The sequence below is a fragment of the Schistosoma haematobium genome, chromosome 1, assembly GCF_000699445.3.
Source record: "Schistosoma haematobium chromosome 1, whole genome shotgun sequence".
NCBI lineage: Eukaryota > Metazoa > Platyhelminthes > Trematoda > Strigeidida > Schistosomatidae > Schistosoma > Schistosoma haematobium.
The window spans coordinates 21,755,896-21,776,805 of record NC_067196.1 but is presented as its reverse complement, the minus strand read 5'-3'; the positions used below and the strand labels follow the sequence as shown (position 1 = coordinate 21,776,805).

Genomic DNA, 20,910 nt, shown 5'->3' with positions numbered 1-20,910 from the left:
ATGGTAATAGTTACATTGATATGCTGAATAAATACTAATGAAACATTACTAAATAGATAGTTAATGATAGATGTGAACAATTCTAAATAATTAGTATACGGGATTTGTACAGGTAGTTGAACTTTCATTGGTTACGTCATAGATTGATCTTAGTTACGTAACCTTGAAAAATTAGGAAGTTTGTGCTGATGATGTCGTTCAGAAGAACGATGAAAGCTCCACGACCAAACCATCCAGCTCAGAGAACAAAACTCCATCAAAATCATCCACCTGAGCGACAAATCTTCCCCACCATTTACAATATTTAATCATTCTTTTTCTTTTTCCATAGTAAAGTTATTTCGATTATTGAATAGACCTTTAATTCAACACATTTTTTTAAAATATATTTATCCATATACATTAACAAGCACGTATACAGTTTCATACTCTGTTACGTTTTAATATTTTATATGCATGAAAAGTTACATTTATTGAATTATCAATAGTCATATATTGAGTTGTATCGTTGAGATAATTCCATGGATATCTTATCATTTATACAATGAAATCAATTTAAAGATAGTTATAATGTTTAGAGGTGAATGAGTAAATTACATATTCATATAATCCAAGTTTTATATTGGTCATTTACAATGGTATAATTGTAAGGTTTTATAGTTTATTTGATTTATTAAACATTAACAATTGAGTTAAAAATGAGCAGTTAGATTGAATGTTATTATTATAGATGAGTTATGGGTTAATTGTTTTACGATTATTATTTATCTAATAATAGATTCAAATAGATTATAGTGATTAGTTATTTTCATAGAGAGAGAAAGAGAAAGGTGTTATTATCAACCTGCATTGATATAGATTGATTGCATAGATTTTTGAAATTTCGATAATGTGGTTTAGCAGTGTCCAAAATGAAACAACTGCTCGTTAACGATACTGAAACATGATGTGGCTAGAAGTTTCAATGAAGGTCACCCAATTTAAAATTGGTAATCAAATAATACCATACTTGATATGAGAGTTGGCTGGTTTTTCTTTGATCCTGTGTAGGATTATAGATGAATGGTGTTGAAAGATATTGAAGTCCGACATTTTTATATATGTTATATTATTCTTCACCATGCTTAGCATTGATGACCTAAAAGTATTTACATCACATTGACATTATCCTAGGCACTGAATGAACAGTCACAGTAATATCAAGATCATTGTCAATATTTATCGACAAACCACGGATTGTGGTTTTTTTTCATTATGACAGTTTTTTCAGTGTTATTTGGTTTAAACTAGTCCTAATATGGAATTTAAACATACCACATTTTCTTATAATTAAATCATAAAAAGGTTTTATAAGTTAAGTCTTTACGGTTTCACACTTTGAACATAAATCTCCACATAGATCATCTTAAATAACAATTTAAAATCAGTAAAACCATTGAATATACAGAATTAAATTACAGTGAACCATTAATCACTTGAACGAAACGGTTGAATGAGAAAATATAAAATTATTTTACATACTATTACATTTTTTTTCTTTAAGAAGTTGTTTAAACTTGTACATACAATTGAAATATGAATAATGTAAGCTAAGTAGGTTAGTCGGATTGATGTTGAGTATAAAATCTTTGAGGATCAATGAAGTGTAAGAAGAGACAGATTTCACTTTAGAGCTACTGTCATACAAGTTATTTGATTGAAATAGGACTATTAACTACTTTTATGTAATCAGATGCCTAAAAAGATGTGAGAGAGTAAATAAAGATGTTTATTGAAATAAGCAGCTTTACAAATACTAAAGGCCTATTTAGTTTAACTGATAATTCTTAATTTCGAACTGATGACACTTTAAGATCCTGTAGCATTTGATAGCGTAAGAACAGACTGTTTTATACAACTATACTATCTTATAGATCAAACATAAAAATGATTTTATTAGTTTGTGATCTTTTAAGGTAACAATCAACGATTTGAGCACTTAATGAAAACCAAAACTACCAAAAAATCTCGCACATTATCACTACTACTACTACTACTTTAAATCAATGAAAGACCAGAAGTTACAAAATATCTAGAATGTACTAAATATTTTTCTATATTTGTTTCTATAGTGTTAACCATATATGTTTTTAACCAATCGTTTATGAAATAATAACAATGTATCTATATTTGATTAATTTTACCTCCCAGTTTCATTTGTATAGAAAAATCATTCTGTAATTAAGGCAATCAGTGATAAATTGATAAAAAACTATTGATAACATACAAAGTGCATATATATATATATTTAGATAACTTCCTAATTGTATTGTTACTCCCTCATAATTATTTCAATAAAAGCTACAATTTGTAATAGATACACATTATCTTAATAAGCAAAATATAATCAGTTCATAAATTCCAAATTGAAGTTCATTTAAATTAGGTTGCTAAAAGGGTGACCTTCAGATAATTATTCTCAGAAGGGCTTTTTGTGGAGATTTTAAAAATTTCACTGAGTCAATTGAAGCACTGCTGAGGAGTCCCATACTAGGACGAAACGGCCGTCCAGCGCTCCCAGGTTTTCCATGGTGGTCTAGCTTCGATTGACTCATGATTTCAACCAGTGAAAGATAATTATTCATCAATATTATCTAATGAGCAAATAACAGTAAACAATATTGTTAGTAATTTTAAAAAAATGTTTTCTGATAATCTTACATGTTTTTCGTGTAGATAACCACCGTAAGATACTGAAAATTTGGCGTATGATGCATTCAGTAATTTGGGTATATTTCTATAGATAAATAAAATAGATAAACAAAAGAATAATCAATACAAGTGTATGTTATGTATAATGTAAATAATTATTATACTTTAGTTTTTCACTTTAATGATATTATGAACCTACCCAAGTTGGACATTCATTGAAAACGCTATTAAATGATTTGGGATTTTGTATAACTGATCTCTAGAACATTGGTCTAGAGGTTAGGTGTTCGTGCGCAAACCTGAAGGCTTTGATAATTAAAAATAATATATTTGTAGTATCCCAATGAGTAGAAAATTGGGATACTACAAATATATTATTTTTATTTATAACAATCAACCCAATACTCAATTTATTCGAAATTATCAAATCAAACCTTGGTAATGACACCTACTGAAGGCTTTGAGTTTAATTCTTGCTGAAGTCGTAGACAAAACATTGCTGCAGAATCCTATTCTAGGACAAAACTGATATTCAACCCTTCCTGTTTTTCAATAAATGTTTTAACCAAGATCTGTTCGTAGTATCAATAATACTCAGTAGTCTCCATAATCCTTTATAATGTTAGTTTTTCATATGAACAATTTTAGGAAAAATGAAAATCAGATCTAATGAGTGATTCTTCATGTTAAAGAAGCGTCAAACGCAAATCCAATGAATTTTCCTTGATAAAAATACTTTCATTTCAAATTGTCGATGACAAAACAAATAACATATACTGAAATTGTGACACTGTTATAAAGTTATACATTTATCAGGGGGGAACCTTCTCACATTATTATATTCTATCTAAGGAGTTTTGTATACAAAACTATTGTTAATTTTTGGAGCTGGAAAACAGTTTCCAAAAGAATTCTGCATCTTTAGTTTTAAACAGCCTAGTACTAACCACTTAGGGTCACTTGCAATCTTGAGAGGACTAATGTTTCACATGGATTCGAATCAATATCATACACAGACATTGTCTGAGACATGGTCACTGATGTATTCAGCCGGAATAAAGTAGATACATCAGTAAAATACAATCAGTATCATAAATCAAACATACATGATATTGATCACTACACAATGATCAGTCAGTGTAATCTTTTTAACTGTCACTCATAGTTTCACCAATACTCCAAAATTTTGAGATAACCGTACATTAAAAACGAAAGTAATTTGCAGTATACAAATTAAGGGTCCTTATCATCGTACAAAAACTGTGTTATGAATAATCTAAATACTTTCTTCTTTAAGAAGGTTACATGTCAACATTACAGAATAACATAAGTCTTAGTCAATTACTTACAAATCTCGTCAATCTATATAAGAGATTGTTTTGCATTTGTATGAATGACAATTATAGTAAACTCAGATTATGAGTGATGAATGTGTTATTTTGATCAAAAATATAAAAAATATTATTTTTCAGATAACTGGTTAGTTATTCTTTTAAGATTTTCGGATGAATAATATTAAGATTCCATAATGTTGTTATTTATCCATAAGACATTGAGTTCTACTTGTTTCCAATTAACAGGAAAGAATAAACAAGTGACTGTTTTTGTTGGGGACGATAGATCCCCAAAACTCATATTTTGTAATTTCATCTTATAGATTAACTTATCGATTAAATGTTTAAATATTTGAATGGCAGTCAATTGACGAACTTATCGATTAAATATTTGAATGGCTGTCGACTGATGAACTTATTGATTAATGTTTAAAAACATTTTACCATGACAATATCGATTATAAATATTTGTATAAATACGCTTGACTTGTGTGCCTGATTGACCTAACCTGGTATCTGCTGGTTGCCTGTAGAATACACTTTTTACGCCTTATCAAGACTTCTTGATCGCGTTAGCTGAGTCGGGGACAACGGATCAGAATAGTCTATCGAGTCTGTGAACCCTGATCTTTTGTCACATTCCGAATAAGCCGAATCAGTAGAAGCATTCAAGCTTTAATGAACCTAACAGTTTTCTTGAAACAAGATATCATTTCATGAAAATATGAAAATTAAAGTTTTTCTTTTTTTTCAAGTATACTTAAAAACAAATTATTTACTTAATTACGCCTGTTACTCCCAATGTAGCATAGGCCGTCAGGCCTGTTTGTTAACTCCTCCTGAAGCCCCTGTGAGGTTACTGCCGTTCTCAAGCCCGGATGAAGGAGGAGGGTTGAGCATAAGGTTAGCGACCCTATCCCATAGAAGAATAACTCGCTAAGAAAACGCCTAGAATCAAATAGTCGCTTGCTAACATGGAAACATATGCTCATATATTCGATTGTGTAATTATGTTATTTTAGTTTGTTTTCTTTTTTTCACTAATTAAATATTTTGTTCAATAACTGGTCTTTCTTTTTCTATAAAAAGAAGAAATACAAACTATCCGCTTTTATGTCATACTAACGATAAATATTTTCTTTATATCTAAAGCATAAATCATTCACTAATCCAATTATTCTTTCTTTTTTTTGACAATATCTATTATGTAACTTTTAGGGAGAAAGGTTGTTATGTAATGTAATAAACGTAATATGAATGATGTCAAGTATGAGAATAACAGAAAATTCAGTTATTATAAGATGACTACTTAAATGTTATACTTATGTAAATTTTCTTCATAAGGCATTACAGTTGTTATACATTAGAATAAGCTACCAAGAATAATACAATTGTATAATAAAATCAACTGATTTTGTCAAACTATTGAGCACACATCATTTACAAAAGTAAATTCATGAAGTACATATCTCACTATTTCAGAATCCAACATGTAGAGCTCACATAAGAAATGCTTATTTGATTAGAACAAAAACAACTTCTGGTCAATTACAGTACGTTTGTTCCAGGTTTCTTATTGTTGGAGTTTTTTTAATTATTAGAAATTTGGCAATTATCATCATTGTGCAAACCATTTTCTGATCAAATAAATCTTACTGGAATAAATTATTGCTAATTTAGTTTAAAGTATTTAAGCTCAGTTTGAATTTCTTCAATTTGATTGAGGGTAATATGAGATATAAAGTATTTTGTAGTTCTAGAAGTGATATATGATTGTGCGATTTAGAATTACGATCTTGTTTGCAATTATGCGTGTTAAGGTAAAGTGAGGAATGACCTATACGGCAACACACTGACTGTTATTTTAGAAGATATCAACACTTTAGTAATCATGTATACTATAAACATTACTTCATAAATATTGAATAATATGCCTGAAAGCTTTTGAAAGTAGTTATTTGAATGTAAAACAAATAAATGTCTTTCATTTTAATTCATATATATATATATATTAGTTGTTTGGATCTTCTCATTGGTGTTTAGGTTGGTAATTGATCTGTATCTTTTGGTATATGTTTATCCCGTGCAGATTGCCTTTATATTGTTGCTGAGTCAAAAAACTTTTAAGCGTAGATAGCTAGCAGTGGAATCCAGAAAGCGCGTTTCATTTCATTCGGGTTTCGTTAGCTGGATGTAATTTCATTCACTACACGACTCAAACCCATTACTGTTCACTTCAAACGCTGTCGTATTATCCAAAAGCCATGGAATCCCCTGCTATCTAACATCCGCTTCTGCTTAAAATGCTTGTGACTTACGGGCAATATCTAGGAAATCTAATCACGATGTACATATCGTAAAGGAGAATGATAAATTATAATCCTAAACATGAATGGGAAGATCCAGACAAACAATAGCAATGAATTGCTATTAAAATGAACACCACTATGCAAGCTAATGGCTATCTATACTCCGTAGCTAAGTGGATAAAAAGATGGCGTTTAAAACCCAAGGTACTGGGGTCAGATACCAGAGTGAAAATCAACTCTGCGATGCAGGTACATACAAAAGACGAGTCCCAAGCAAGACAGGATGCGCATCTCGGACTCCATTGCTATCCACCATCTATCTCTGCCTGAAACTTCTTAAATGTTTACAAGTCAGAATAATTTTATCTGCAAAGTTAATTTTTATCATGTGGATAAATCAAACTCCGAAAAATCTACTAGTTCTAGAAACAAACAGCAATTAAAAAATTATGGGTATATGATTTTTAAAAATCGTGGACTTATCTAGGTTAAATATCCATTGAAACACTAGAAGCACTGGTCAGCTGCTTTGTTATAATACGGTGTTCCCTAATAGTATTCATTCACTACCTCATCATAGGTGGTCGAACTCAGGATCTTTGGTTTTGCATACAAACGTTTAACCTGCAAATCGTCGTACCGTGATTCAACCGATGTTCTACAAGTTTAACTTTAAACAATCAGCGATTTGTCAATTAAATGTTTTATCAGAATGAGTTTTGTGGAGATTTTTAGAAATTTCACAAGTTAAAATCATGAGTCACTAGTAACTGACCTCAGGAGATATTTTTGGAGTTCTATTGTGAAGCCGTTACCAGTGGAGTTCAACCAGGTCTGTTGTGAAATATCAACTCACTGAAGACAGTGGTGTACGGTGGCGCAACTTCGTGGATTGGTTAAAGTTAAACATTAATACCGTTGAAGGACGGCCAGCTCAGTGGTCTAGTTGGTTAAGCGCTGATAGGTCCTGGGTTCGAATCTCGTGAGGTACGACACCGTTGATACTCACTGCTGAATAGTCCCATACTAGGACGAAATGGCCGTCCAGTGCTTCCAGGTTTTCCATGGTGGTCTAGCTTCAATTGACTCATGATTTCAATCATTGAAATAATAAGTTGTAAATATTACACATTTCTTTCAATGGAGTTGTCAACAAAAAATACATTACTGAGTATTTGTTTTATTCTACTCTTGGACTCCTGAACAATTCATACCCTCAAATTTTCAATGGATTAAACTAAGAATCATCATTTCTGCTAGTGAACATCTACCCATTAAAATTACTGCAATCGGATTTCAGTAGTACAAACCAAAATTCTATCAGTTCGCGTTACAGAGAGATATCTATCTGATACCATTGGTGGCAACTGTTTTATCTCTTATAATTCTGAATCTACATTAATGAGGAGTTTTACATTAGGACGAAACGGACGTTTAATGCTTCTTGTTTTCTAATATCAGTTAAACTGAGATTATGCTGTAACAAATAAAACCTACAGGTCGTGTAAATTTCCACAAAACTTCTTTAACTAAACTAATTACGTGAAAAATAAAGAATAGATGGAGTAATAAATTGAGTATAGACATACACAGCAGATCACCTTGTTAATAGTTCTGATTATTTTTACCAAGCACAACTATGAGGTCTAACCACTAATTAAATTTGTACCACCTAACAGACTGTCTCTTTACCTCTTAATCAAAAACATTTCATATTGATATCTATCACCTATTTAATTCACATATTTGATTCATTTTGAACTGGCATATGATGGCATAGCATTAATTCTCAAGTGATTTAATGTAGTCTTCTGTGATCTCATTGAAAGTGTAATCTAGTTCGTAGTTGAGTTTTCTGTCTTAACGGTTTGTAATTCTATTTAAGTCAGTTACTTGAACAGAATTTATATTAGGTTATGTATACAGTTTACAACTGACAACCAATATATTTATATTGGCTAAATGAATAAAAAAATAATTAATATCAGAAGTAATTTTTGTGGATATTATAGGAATTTTTCTAAATAGTTGAGGTCACGAGTCACTTGAAGCTAGAACGCCATGGAAAACCTGGAAGTATTGGATGGACGTTTCGTTGTATTGTTGAAGTTAGACATGAACTCGGTTGGATCCCGGTTTAATGCTTTAGCAGTTAAGCTTTCGCACGCAATACTGATAGGTCCTGGGCTCGAATCTCGTGAGGTGCGAGATCGTGGATGCGCACTGCTGAGGAGTTCCGAACTAGGACGAAACGGCCGTTCAGTGCTTCCAGGTTTTCCATGGTGTTCTAGCTTCAATTGACTTATGAGTTTAATCAGTGGAATTTCTAAGATCTCCAGAAAACCTTTTCTGACAAATTATTTATTAATTATTTATTCTTCTTTTTACAGCAAATGTAGAAATGTTTTAGTTACTAAGTAAATAAAAGGAAAGGGTATGATCATTCAATAATAGTTTGGCTTAACTCATAAAATAAAACCAATTTGTCTTTTAATCATTCCATACTAAAGTAAATAAGGAAATCCTTAATATATTGTAGATTAAATCGCTAATGTTTGTGTCTTAATATAAAAACTTTTAAAATAATTTCAAGTAAAAGTCCAATTGTTCCACTTGAAACTTTAATTTATTTAAAAGTTTATTAAATGAACGTGAAAAAAAAAGTTTTTTTCCTCAAAAAAAATTTAATGAATACATGACTGTAATTTTATCATTTGTGATCATGAGTCAATTGAAATTAGACCATCATGGAAAAACTTCGAACCACTGGATGGCCGTTTCGTCTTATTATGTGGTTCCTCAGCAGTGATTGTTTCAATTTATTTTTCTTTATTGAGTTTCTTAGAAAATAAAAATACTTATTTTCTCATAAACAGAGAGGGATTTTGTGGACATTATAGTAAATTAATAGTTGATTTCTTGAGTCAGTTGAAGCTAGACCACCATAGAAAACCTGGAAGCACTGGAAAACTGTTTCGTTCTTGTATTGGACTCCTTGTTCATACCGTTGAATGCTGGCTCAGTGGTTTAGTAGCTAAGCGGTCGCTCGCGAATTTGATAGGCCTTGGGTTCTAATCTCGAGAAGCAGGACAGTAGATGCGCACTTATTTTATTATCAAATAAAATGAATTCATTTTATATTATTAATATAACATACCAAGTATGAAATCATTTCTCTATGGTAATAAAACTTTTTAAATGAATTGTAAAGTGAACAATATTGATTTATTTAATACACAAAGGATACCGTAAATTAATTTAACCATATCAATTTTATTTTTTTATTTTTGGAAATGATTTATTAACATGAATGGAAATGTCAAAATATTGTTTGTTTATCGAGTTACTTTTAATGAATTCAATTAAATTTAATATCAGAAGGGGCTTTTGGGAATATTATAGGAATTTCAGTAGTTGAGATCAGGAGTGAATTGAAGCTAGAGCTTTATGGAAAACCTTGGAAACAGTGGACGGACGTTTCGTCGTGTTGTTTGAGTCCTTCAACCAACAAATCTCACAACAGACCCGCTTGAACCCCACTGGTCACGGCGTGCGGGATCGTGGATGCGCACTGCTGAGGAGTCTCACAACGAGACTAAACGTCTGTCCAATGCCTCCAGGTTTTCCACAATGGTCCAGCTTCAAATGGCTCGTGATCTCAACTCTTTAAATTTAATAGTTTAGGACTTTAGATGTGATCTGGAATATTAACATCTTACATTGTTATTATTTTTTGAATACAAACAAAATAACATAACGACAAGTTGTAAAACTGATTGATATAAAATGGTGATTGTGTTAAATTTTCATCCAATATTTTATAGGTTTAATCTGCATTTTTCACTTATTATTATATGAACAGTCTTATAGTATCATTAACTTTCACTTTATTATTTATCGCTCAACGTTGAATCCCGATACCTGTTTTTAGTAAAATACCTAAATATAGACATTTCAAATTATTGAAGAGATAACGGTTGATTTTAAAAAATTAAACTAAAATGTTTACAGAATAAAATTCTTTATTTTTTTCTACTTATACAAATTATATTTACCATGTATGTTTTATAAATATGAAAGAAACAAAGATGGATAGTGTCTAGCAGTGGAAACCATAAGGGGTGTTTTGTTCAAATTCAGACTAATCAACTGGATTAACCTAATTCTAAGAGTTGATGTTCACTCTAGGACTCAAACCCTATACCGTTCGCTTTAAACGTCGTCAGATTATTCACTTAACTATTGAGTCGGGATAGCCACTTACTTGTGCGATGGGATAAAATTTTAATTGATTTTTATATAAGTTATTTGAATCTTTCCAGATAGAAACAAATGAACTCTTTTTTTCCGACATTATACATCCTTATTAAGCTTGTAGTGATCGGTATTCAATATAATCCTTAAACTTTGTATACAGTTCGTCTTGATTACCGTCACTAGATAACGCCCCTACAGTATATTATTCAGAAGGCGAATACAAAGTGTTGGTTACGTTTATTATGGAACCACACACACAGATATCCAAAATTACAGATGCGTTAAACAAACATGAAAGAGATGTGCCGAAAGATAAACAGGCAAGCGAGCGAGCGAGTGAATCAGCGAATATGAGTACGAGTAAACGAGTACAGATAAGCGTGAGAGAGCAATGAACATGAATAACATGGACATATATATATACATAGTGAAATGAATGAATCATCAAATCATTTAAGCAGTTAGTAATAAAGCTATCAGCGTGAATAAATGCATAGGCAGTAAGCAATGCTCAAGCATACATGTTCATACATTCTCAACAATAATAAAGATACAATAATATAGATAAGTTATTATTGTACGGATGACTTAATCGAATTAAATATGAACCGACTCAATTGCGCGTGAGTTACAATAACCTATTTCTTTAAAAATTATTCTAAAATCATTATTAAACATTCATGACTAAATCTTACTAAACGTTCATGAAAATATAGTTCAAAAAAGAAAGTAATTGAACGTTGAAAAAAAAATTTTTTTTAAAGAAGAAAAAACAAACTAAAATGATAACCAGTTTCAACTTTATTTTATATCCAAAGTTTAAATAAGTTTTCTATTTAATCTTATTAAATAAATTTTTTTTGTTTTGTTTTTATTTATTTAAAAACATTAGTTTATATCAATTGAAATTAAAGGAAAATAATAATTTGAAATAAAAACCTTTTCTCTTTTTTTGTGTGCGTGTGTGTGCGTGTGGTCACTTTTCATTACTATCAATGGTAACTTCTTTTTTAACACAATTTTTTTTGGTGTTATTGTTGTTGTTTTATTAATCTGGTAAATATATTTTTTTCTCTTTTAATTAGTTACTTGATTTTTCTTTTTTTCGTTTTTGATTTTCCTAATTTTATCTTTGATTTCATTAAATGATCATCACAATTATTCTATTTATAGGAAATAATGATAATCTGTTAAGTAAGTATTTAAACAAAACAAAACAACAACAACAACAAAAAGCGCTGGGAAATTTCTATTGATCATTGATCATTTAATAAACATTTTCTAAAAAAAATACTAAATTATTATTTTGATTAGTTAAGGTTTCGTTCTCATTGATTGGTTGATTTAAATTATACGATATTGTTGCTAATGAATGAATGAATGAATGAATGGTGAATAGTTTCTATGCAAAATATCTTTTATTATTAAGAGAATATATTTCTTGGGTAAAAAGGAAAACCGATACAATTAGTGATAACGATGAGACATTTTATAATAGATTTACATTACAAAACCTATTACTGTTTTCGCTCAATAATGTATATTAATGTATATATTTGATAATTAGTTGAACCACCAGTTATTACAGTTGTTAATTTAATCTGTTCTGATAATATGTAATAAATAAACTATATCTAGTAAGTAAGAACTTTCGTCTAAATTTGAACGAATAGTTTCACAATATTTGGGCGCCGAGTTAATTTGAGACAGTAAAAAGAAGAATATATTTGTAAAATCTCAGCGAATGAATTTTAAGTAAATCTAAAGTTTCACCTGGCAATCTGGTCCAAGCTTTTTCAAGGAAAATATAATCAAACAACAAAATTATCTAATATAAATAGGTACAAGGTTCTTCGGTTTACTGTTTACAATAAAATTCATTCGCTGAGATTTTACAAATATATTCTTCTTTTTAATATCTAGTAAGTTATTTAATTTAAGATTGTAATGACTGCGATCGGAAATGTCGTTCTGATGAATATTTTTGCTTATGTCATTAATAACCATTATCAAGAATGATACATGTATTCTACTTTGACATGAATACCAGTTTGACAAATAGCAAATATGTGAATGAGCATTCGTTTGTTGATAATCTTTGCTAAAACTTTTGATTAAAATGGAATATTTAGGCTACACTCTCAGGAAACACGTATATGGTTAGAGACCAATCAAATGTAATGGTTATATCAACAACAGAAAATGTTCCGTAAATATATGGAATTTTAATATGTTCAAGATATTTACGTTTTTAGTTAATATTTACATTGAAACTTGATCTATGAATTAGATGAGTAGTAACACATAGTTTTTTCTATGTACAGTAAATGAAAATAAGATAACTATAATTTAGTTAATCTGATATTATCATTCACTGTATTTGATAGTATTGAAAAGAATTGAAAATAACTACCGAAACCTTCCAGTTAGTGTCTTATCAATTACAAAACAGTTTTGTTTTTGTAAATGGATACTTATGGAAAAAAGAACAATAATATTGAACGATACAAAAAATTATAGACTGATTAATGTCTTTTACAGGTTACTTCGCTAGTAGAGTAAAAATGTTCGTGATATATAAATTCGCTCTCATGAACATAGAAACTTGAAACTAATCTAACAAACCCTCACGTTTCTACATTATTACTACTTAAGGTTAGGATATTTAGGCCTAGGATTTAGACTTTGCGTTCAGGGTTCTCATCACAATGTGGTATCAGCATCTAGAATGAAAAAATATCTCTATGGCTTTATGATTGAAGAAATTTCATGCAAACATTTAGGAGGCAATTTTTGATTAGTTTGTGCATAAAGTGTAACGTCATCTCATGGAGGTTTGTTTCATAGTTCATTTTAATTCACACAGAGACACTCAAACTGTTAATATCACACTCATATATTGGCTTTATTTCTTATATTATTAGAGACAATTACATTTTATAGGAATTTTGACTATTTTCCATATAGCTTTTGTTATATCCTACTAATCGAAGAAATAATACCGATCTATAGTTTTGTAATATGATATTCATTCCTTTTTTAGTTTGTTCTTCAAAATTGGCATCTTTTTCAGTTGATATGTTAAATTGATGATTGATCTTAATTCTAATATGAAAACTGATCAAAAGAATGAATAAAACTGGATTGAATGTGATGCTCATATTCCCTATTGTGTTGGTTTTAAGACTTAGAAATTGAATTGTTAACTTTGGTTCCTCTAATTGTTATTTTCTAAGAGAGAAATAACCGAAAACAGAATTAAGCAATACTTTGCAGTATGCTGATTAATCAATGTGGTTCTGTCTATTTTATAGACCTTATCAATTGTTATCGATTAAGTTGCAGTATAGGATCACTAGCTCAACATTAAGTTATTTGGTTGACATCACGTGATGACGATTAGAATCCTGCATACTGAAGATCATAAATTCTTCTTGCTAACGAGTGTCACCTAGCATAAAAGCCAAGTGAATAGTGTTCATCGAATTGTCTCCAACTACAGGGTGAAAATATTAATGATGGTCATAAATATGTAACTAAACTTAAAATAGAGTAAGTACTTTTAGATTGTTTCGCAACATGATTGAAGTAATCTTCAATTTTTAGCTGTAAACATACAGGGGAACATAGATATTACTTTAGTTCATAGCATTAAATCAATACAAATGTAATAACTGTTTGTTTATAAATGGTGAAATATACTCAATACATTTTGTAAAGATTTACAAGGTTTAAAATTTAAATATTCTAAATTCTCTACTGCTGAGTTTTAGAATGAAACGAATGTGATGTGCCATTTAAGCTCTGATATTTATTAGTAGTGAAAACTATTATAAATATAAACTATTCTCCGTAAACTATTTAGCTAGTTAAATCATTGCAATACAAACGTGAAACTTGTAAAACAGTTTATTCATTGATTTCATTAAATTTCTATATATTGGTATAAAAGTAGTTCACTCCGTTTTGAAGTTTTTGTGCAACCAACTTAGTCATAAATTCACTTGGTGTCGTTTTACTTGTATCTTTCCATTGTTATTTAGGACTGCAATTCATCAGTCTCATGTTGGCATATGTGCAGACTATGCGGATTGTACAGGCAGGTGGCTATCAGGACTCAGTAGCTAAGTGAATAACGCGATGACGTTTGGAGCGAACAGCACTGAGTTTGCGTCTCGGAGGGAACATCAACTCTGAGATGCAGGTACATCCAGCTGACGAGTCCCAAATAGGATGAAAAGCGCATCGTGGATTCCACTGCTATCCACTAACCATCTCAACATAATTATATCTGATAACAGGAAGATCAAACTATATATATATATATGCAATATTCTTTTATTCTACCCATAGAAAATCTTATATAATTGAAATTCAACCTTATTGGTCCTCGAAGATGTTAATTACTGAAGTTTTACATGCTAAAATCAAACGAATGTTCAATGTTTACAGGATTTCACTATGATTATTTTTTATGTCAAAGTTTATCCGTGATATTTGTATGACCTCAAATTGATTGTTCTCTGTTAATAGATTTTTTCAATTGTTTATAATAACGACTGATGTTTGATCAGTTATGATGTCTAGCAATCGAATACGCGATATGCGTTTAGTCCAACTTTAAGCTTTCTAGCGTCATGTTCCTGCTACATTCCAGTGTTGATATTCACCAGAGAACTCGGACGTAATAAATCAACATTGAATTTCAAGTATATCAAGCCAATGAGTCCTAAATTAGATGTAACACACTTTATGAATCCTATTGCTAGCCACTATTCGTCTTTATTGAAGTACAGAATATGATAAATTTTATTAAACAACAAATTAAATTTCAATGATTGAATAAACGTTTTGTTTAAATGGTTTAATTTATCGGCCGATCTAAACTATACCACCATTGGAGATCCGAAAACACTGGACGGCTGCCTCGTCCTAGAATGTGATTCCTCAGAACTTTTCATTTACTGTACCGCACGCGAAACTCGAACCCAGGAACTTCGGTCGTGCGCGCAAATGTCTAACCTTTAGATTACTGATCCAGAGTCCAACGCAGATAATATCTAACTTCAATTGATCCATGATCCCGCGCAAGCTTTCATCTATTTTCTGTGGTGAATAGCTATCTCCACCCTACACGGATTGAACACCAATGGTCATGGCTTATTTATTACTCTCGAACCAGACTTTTGTAATGAGAATACACTGAAAAGTATAACTTATTTCTAGTGTTAGGAAGAATTGTGTTGTTTCAACATATTACTGTGGTTGTTTTTCTCAGCTATACAGATAATAAACTTTTCATAGCTCAGAAAACGTACGAAAAACAAAAAATATATGAAGGCACACAAATAGTTACATTGTTATTTCATTGTATTAGCAATAGAATAATGTTTACATATTTGATTTTGATGAATATCTATCTATTATCCACTGCTTAAAACAAAATAATGGATTATAAATTTCAGTCATTTTGTCTATCCCTATAAGCTTTATGTCAATCTAAATTGATACTACCATTTATTTTATTTTTTCAATTTATGAAATGTCATAAACAATTGTACAAGTAAACTACCACTTATCAACCTATTGACTGACTCTTGAATAAAATCAGTACAACGAGGGAAAAAAAACATCACAAAGTCATCACTATGAATAAACAACTCAATATATGGTGTTGTTTAGTTAAATAAGACGAACGAAAACCAATCGTTTGCTTCTCTCTATTTGTAAAAATTGGAAGAACAAAGTATAGTTAAAAGATTATTGGATATGTTTTTTCAGGTTTTTTGTTGTTGTTGATTGTATTTAATTTTAGTTAAGCATGCAATAAAAACTAGAAAGAACTGAAAAGTTATTTTGTTCTAGCATGGAAATTCTCACCAACGCAAATATGTTACATTACCGGAGTGAAAACCAGGTCTCTTGGGATTCACTTAACTTTTAGAACACTGAGTCAGTATCCTATGGTTTGTTTTTGTAACTGCAGTCAGTTTACGAAATTGCAGAATCATGATCTACACCTATATCTCATACCCAACAAGTTCATACTCGATTGGTCATAGTTTCTCATTAAAATTCTGAGAATCACCTCTAAAATTTAGTCCTCATTAAGCATGTGGCAATTATAATCGATAATAATGGATTATAGTCTCACTATATCTCAAATTCAATGGTCAGAATCATAAACAATTGGTTCAAGAGTTTGTTGTAAGACATAAGGCTCCTGGGTTCGATGCCAGGTGGTGAAATGGATACACACTAGTGAAGAATTACTGTCTAGTGATTCCTGGTTTCTGTGAATTATTTATTCAATGTTAACATGTAATACGAAATATGAAATTCAACAATTCTCACAACACTATAAACTAATCATTGTATCAAATCGATTGTTTCAACAAATCATCAAATGACCTGAAAAGAGCTAAATCTCATTAAAATCATAATCACTGCATGTTTTTTATTTATTTTGAAATATTTACATTGACTATTTTATCTTTCCTTTGTCGATTGTTTTCTTCTCCTATGGGAAATAAAAAAGAAAAATCTAGTTTTTTCTTAATATTTCTGTTACAGGATTTTAAAAGAACATTGAACTTGGTTTTTACTATTGTTTGTTTTTACACATCGTTTTTAATTGATCCTATTTTTAATTTGTGTTTTACTGTTAATAAACTTTTCATTTCCATAACAATCGAAAGTATTTAATTGGATTTAGAGAAAGGAAAACATTGAGTTTGTCTATTGATTTTTGTTGTTGTTGTTGTTTCTCTTCAATATTTGAACTAGTTCAATGTGTCAAAAGTGATTTTTGTTTGTTTTGTTCAATATATACAGGTTTGTTTGGGGGGGAAATATCTAACGATTGTCTTCTGAGAGGTTTATCATTTAATTTATAGAATACAAGTTGAAAGATATGAATGTAAAGGTAACAGAAATATAGAGTAATCAATAATCTTCTTTTTTCTTTACAAGGATAAAAGACAGCGGTATTTATCATAATTTGGTTTAGATATGATATGAAGTGATTATAAATGTTTTATTCAGACATAATATATCTAAAGTCTTATGTAATCCAATTTAAATGTGTTAAAACAATATATGAATGATTCAATCAGTAGGATGTTAATGAAACAAAATGTGTTATTAGTCTACTGATTCCAGTTGATAGTCGTATACAAATATCTAAAAATTTCATGCAACTAGATCCTACTAGGAATTTACATCACAAGTCAGAACACTAATTGAAGCAGGATAATAGATATTCTGTTTATTTTGTAGTTTTTCATCATCTGCTCACCATCGTAATCTTATTAAGGATATAATATAATATAAAGTAATAAAAATTGAAAGAAAACGGAAAGAATTCGAATAATGATGTGTTGCCTTTACCTTCATATTTTCATCTCCTTACAACTGTACTTTATGCAACTTTCACCTAAACTAAAATTATCTTTTCATTCATTTTTGTTTTCCACCTACCGAATTCTCATCCCCTTATATTCTTCAATTTTGTCTACAAACAACCTCACACTAGTTTAGTTATATATATATTGATTGTGTGATAACTATTTAAAGAGGTTACTTGGGTCTCAGATCAAATGAGAATAGATATAGAAGACACAGAGCGGTGACGTGGTAATTACGTATGATTCTAAATTGGTAAGACGGGTTACGTAAAATATTTTTATAGACAACATTATTATTGACAGTATTTGTTACTTTAATTCTTTCTTTCATTGATTTCCATTACTTTATATTATCTTATATTTTAATATTACACTTTGATACGATTGCTTCTGTGGGCAGATGATAAGAAACCATGAAATATAGTAAATTTATTTTATTCTGTCTCAAGTTTTGTTTTGACTTTTCAATGGAATGTATAAGAACTTGGATTTTTCACTGTACATTCAACCACTTTGACAGATAGGTATTAATTTCTTCTGCTATCATCTTTTGATTGTTAGTAGGTAAATTAATCGCATAACTTATTCAGGTGCTTTTCTGAAAAGTGTACAACCTTTCGTTGTAGAGGTTCCAAGAGGCCCAATCAGAGATATCGTGGTTGCTGGCAGTATGCAGAGAAAAGAATGTACATTATTTCGATATCTATCTACTGGACTGCTAACATTTATATGATGATCACTCAATATTTATCATCAATGTCGACCAAGAAGTAAGAAACGGAAACTTGCTGAAATACTTCGTACTAAGAATTATAAATTGTACCGGAAATATAATATTGAATAAAGCTAATAATAATAATGAAATAAATAATTTAATGAAAACTTAGCAATTCTAAGGAATTTATAGATGATACATTATTCTAGTACACTTCAGTATTTGTAATAAACAAATGTAGTCTTTTTGATACTTCAAGGGTTTGTCCAACCAACTGATGTCGTTGAAACCTGATGTATCAATTGAATGAGGCATGATTATCATTCGGTTACTTTTTGTAATTATTTCAATAAATAAATTTACAAACGATTCATGATAACATGTGAGTTGTAAACATAACAGATCTTTTTATTTTTACATTAACAAGATGATTGAGTAATATATCATGAACTGTTTGAAGTTAGGCCTGTAAACCACTAAAATCCGGGTCAGTGATCTAAGGGTTAGGTGCTCAATTTAAGACGTAAAATGTTTGAGTTTCATTGACGATTGAATCATCAGGAGGTTCTCTTGGAAAGTTCTGTTCTAGGACGCAACATTTCTTCAGTGTTTTTTAGCTTTCAATCATCGTTCAGTTTTGGTCGGTCATTGTTAAGGTTATAGTTTTCAATGTTTATTTGAAATATTCAATATTTGTTTTTGGAATAAATAATTTACTTTTGAAACCGACAACCTTAGTAAGAAAAAATGCTATGAATTAACAGATGTTTATCATTCTATATTCATTTATATCAGAATTTTGACAAAAAGATGTATGCATTCAGGTTACGTAGTTTCGTTGGCACCAAGTATTTTGCAAATTCGACCGTTTTGCAGATTCCTGCTTCTGAAAAGCATTTATCATTCAGGCTAAAGTCAACCAGTTTGTGTTTAGGTTAGGCCTCACGGATGGTATTAGACGATTGGAGCGTAGTATTTCGGATTGAATAGTTATGGAAATATCAATTATTTGGTTAAGACTAATTGATTTTAAAGTAGAGTGTTCTCTTTTAGGTCTAACTGTCATAAGTTCGGTTAAGGCAAGGTTTTGACTACGTATAGCTGAGAAATTTTGAACTCGGATGAAACAAATGTTTACTGCATTTCGGTTTTCGTAGGTAAACTATTTAAATACAGAACACAATGTAAATTAGTTTAAAATAAGTTATCAATTCAGATCATTAAATATTTGACTAACAAACAGTCTCATCACTATAAACTTGTCTACGTTTATTAGTTCGTTACTTTCTTTTATTATAATCCTTTAAGTGTAGAAATAGTTATTTTAGTGAAAATATAGTATAAGGATAAGACAAGAGGAATTGAGAACGAAAATGTTAGGTTTTCGTTCGAACTCCCGATATCGTTTATAACAAGGATCAGAAATACATTTGTTTGCTGCCCGAAACATTTAGTATGACAGTGAAAAATTATTTTTGCCACCAGTGAGTAGAAATGATAATGTTAAGTATAATCCTAACACTAATCCCTTATCCCTTAATTTATATTCCTAACGCTAAACAAAACCTACGACAAGAATCTTAAAAACATGTTTGGATGATTCCAGATGTTCGAGAAAATGAACGAATAATATCGATTAGAACGAGTTAATACGTCCCATATTCTTAGAGTTATTAATTGTATAAAATATGTTTACATTGTGTAAGATTATTGTTTCCTTTTCATACACTATCGATTGGCTAAGTACTTGCTGAAAATTAGAGTTTTATCTAAGCTCGTCCTTATATTAGAGCTACATGAAAATAACCATCCTTTTTTCAATGTTAAATAAAAATGTAATATCTAGCATTTTCAAGAATTTCTTCGTTCATTTATTGAATCAATGCGGATTTTATTTAACTCATCTGAAGCAAACGTCAGATATCTTCTTTAAAAATATCATTTGTTGGATGAATTAATGAAATAAAGTGGAAATTGGAGAATGAGATAAAATCCCTACTGAAAATTATTCTGTTTTATTCAGCATTCGTCCACTAAATGAGTGAACGAATGGAAGATTTTATATGCATCCTGAGCATTGAAAATGAGATGTGCTACAAACTCACAGGTACTCTTTCTATTCCCTTTACTCTTACCGCTATTTTATTCAAATTATTAAATACATTATTTTGTAATATAGGCACGCTTTAGTGGGAAAG

The 20,910-nt window shown here is 30.2% G+C and overlaps 1 protein-coding gene across 1 annotated transcript in view; it reads right to left on the bottom strand.

Moving 5' to 3' along the window:
• CPNE8_3 (Copine-8) overlaps positions 1–20,910 on the bottom strand; it is a 148,366-nt gene that overhangs the window by 104,322 nt on the left and 23,134 nt on the right. Inside the window, exon 3 of the mRNA XM_051212952.1 lies at positions 2,701–2,776. Coding sequence (XP_051073408.1) covers positions 2,701–2,776 — 76 coding nt within the window. The remainder of the gene's footprint in view (positions 1–2,700; positions 2,777–20,910) is intronic.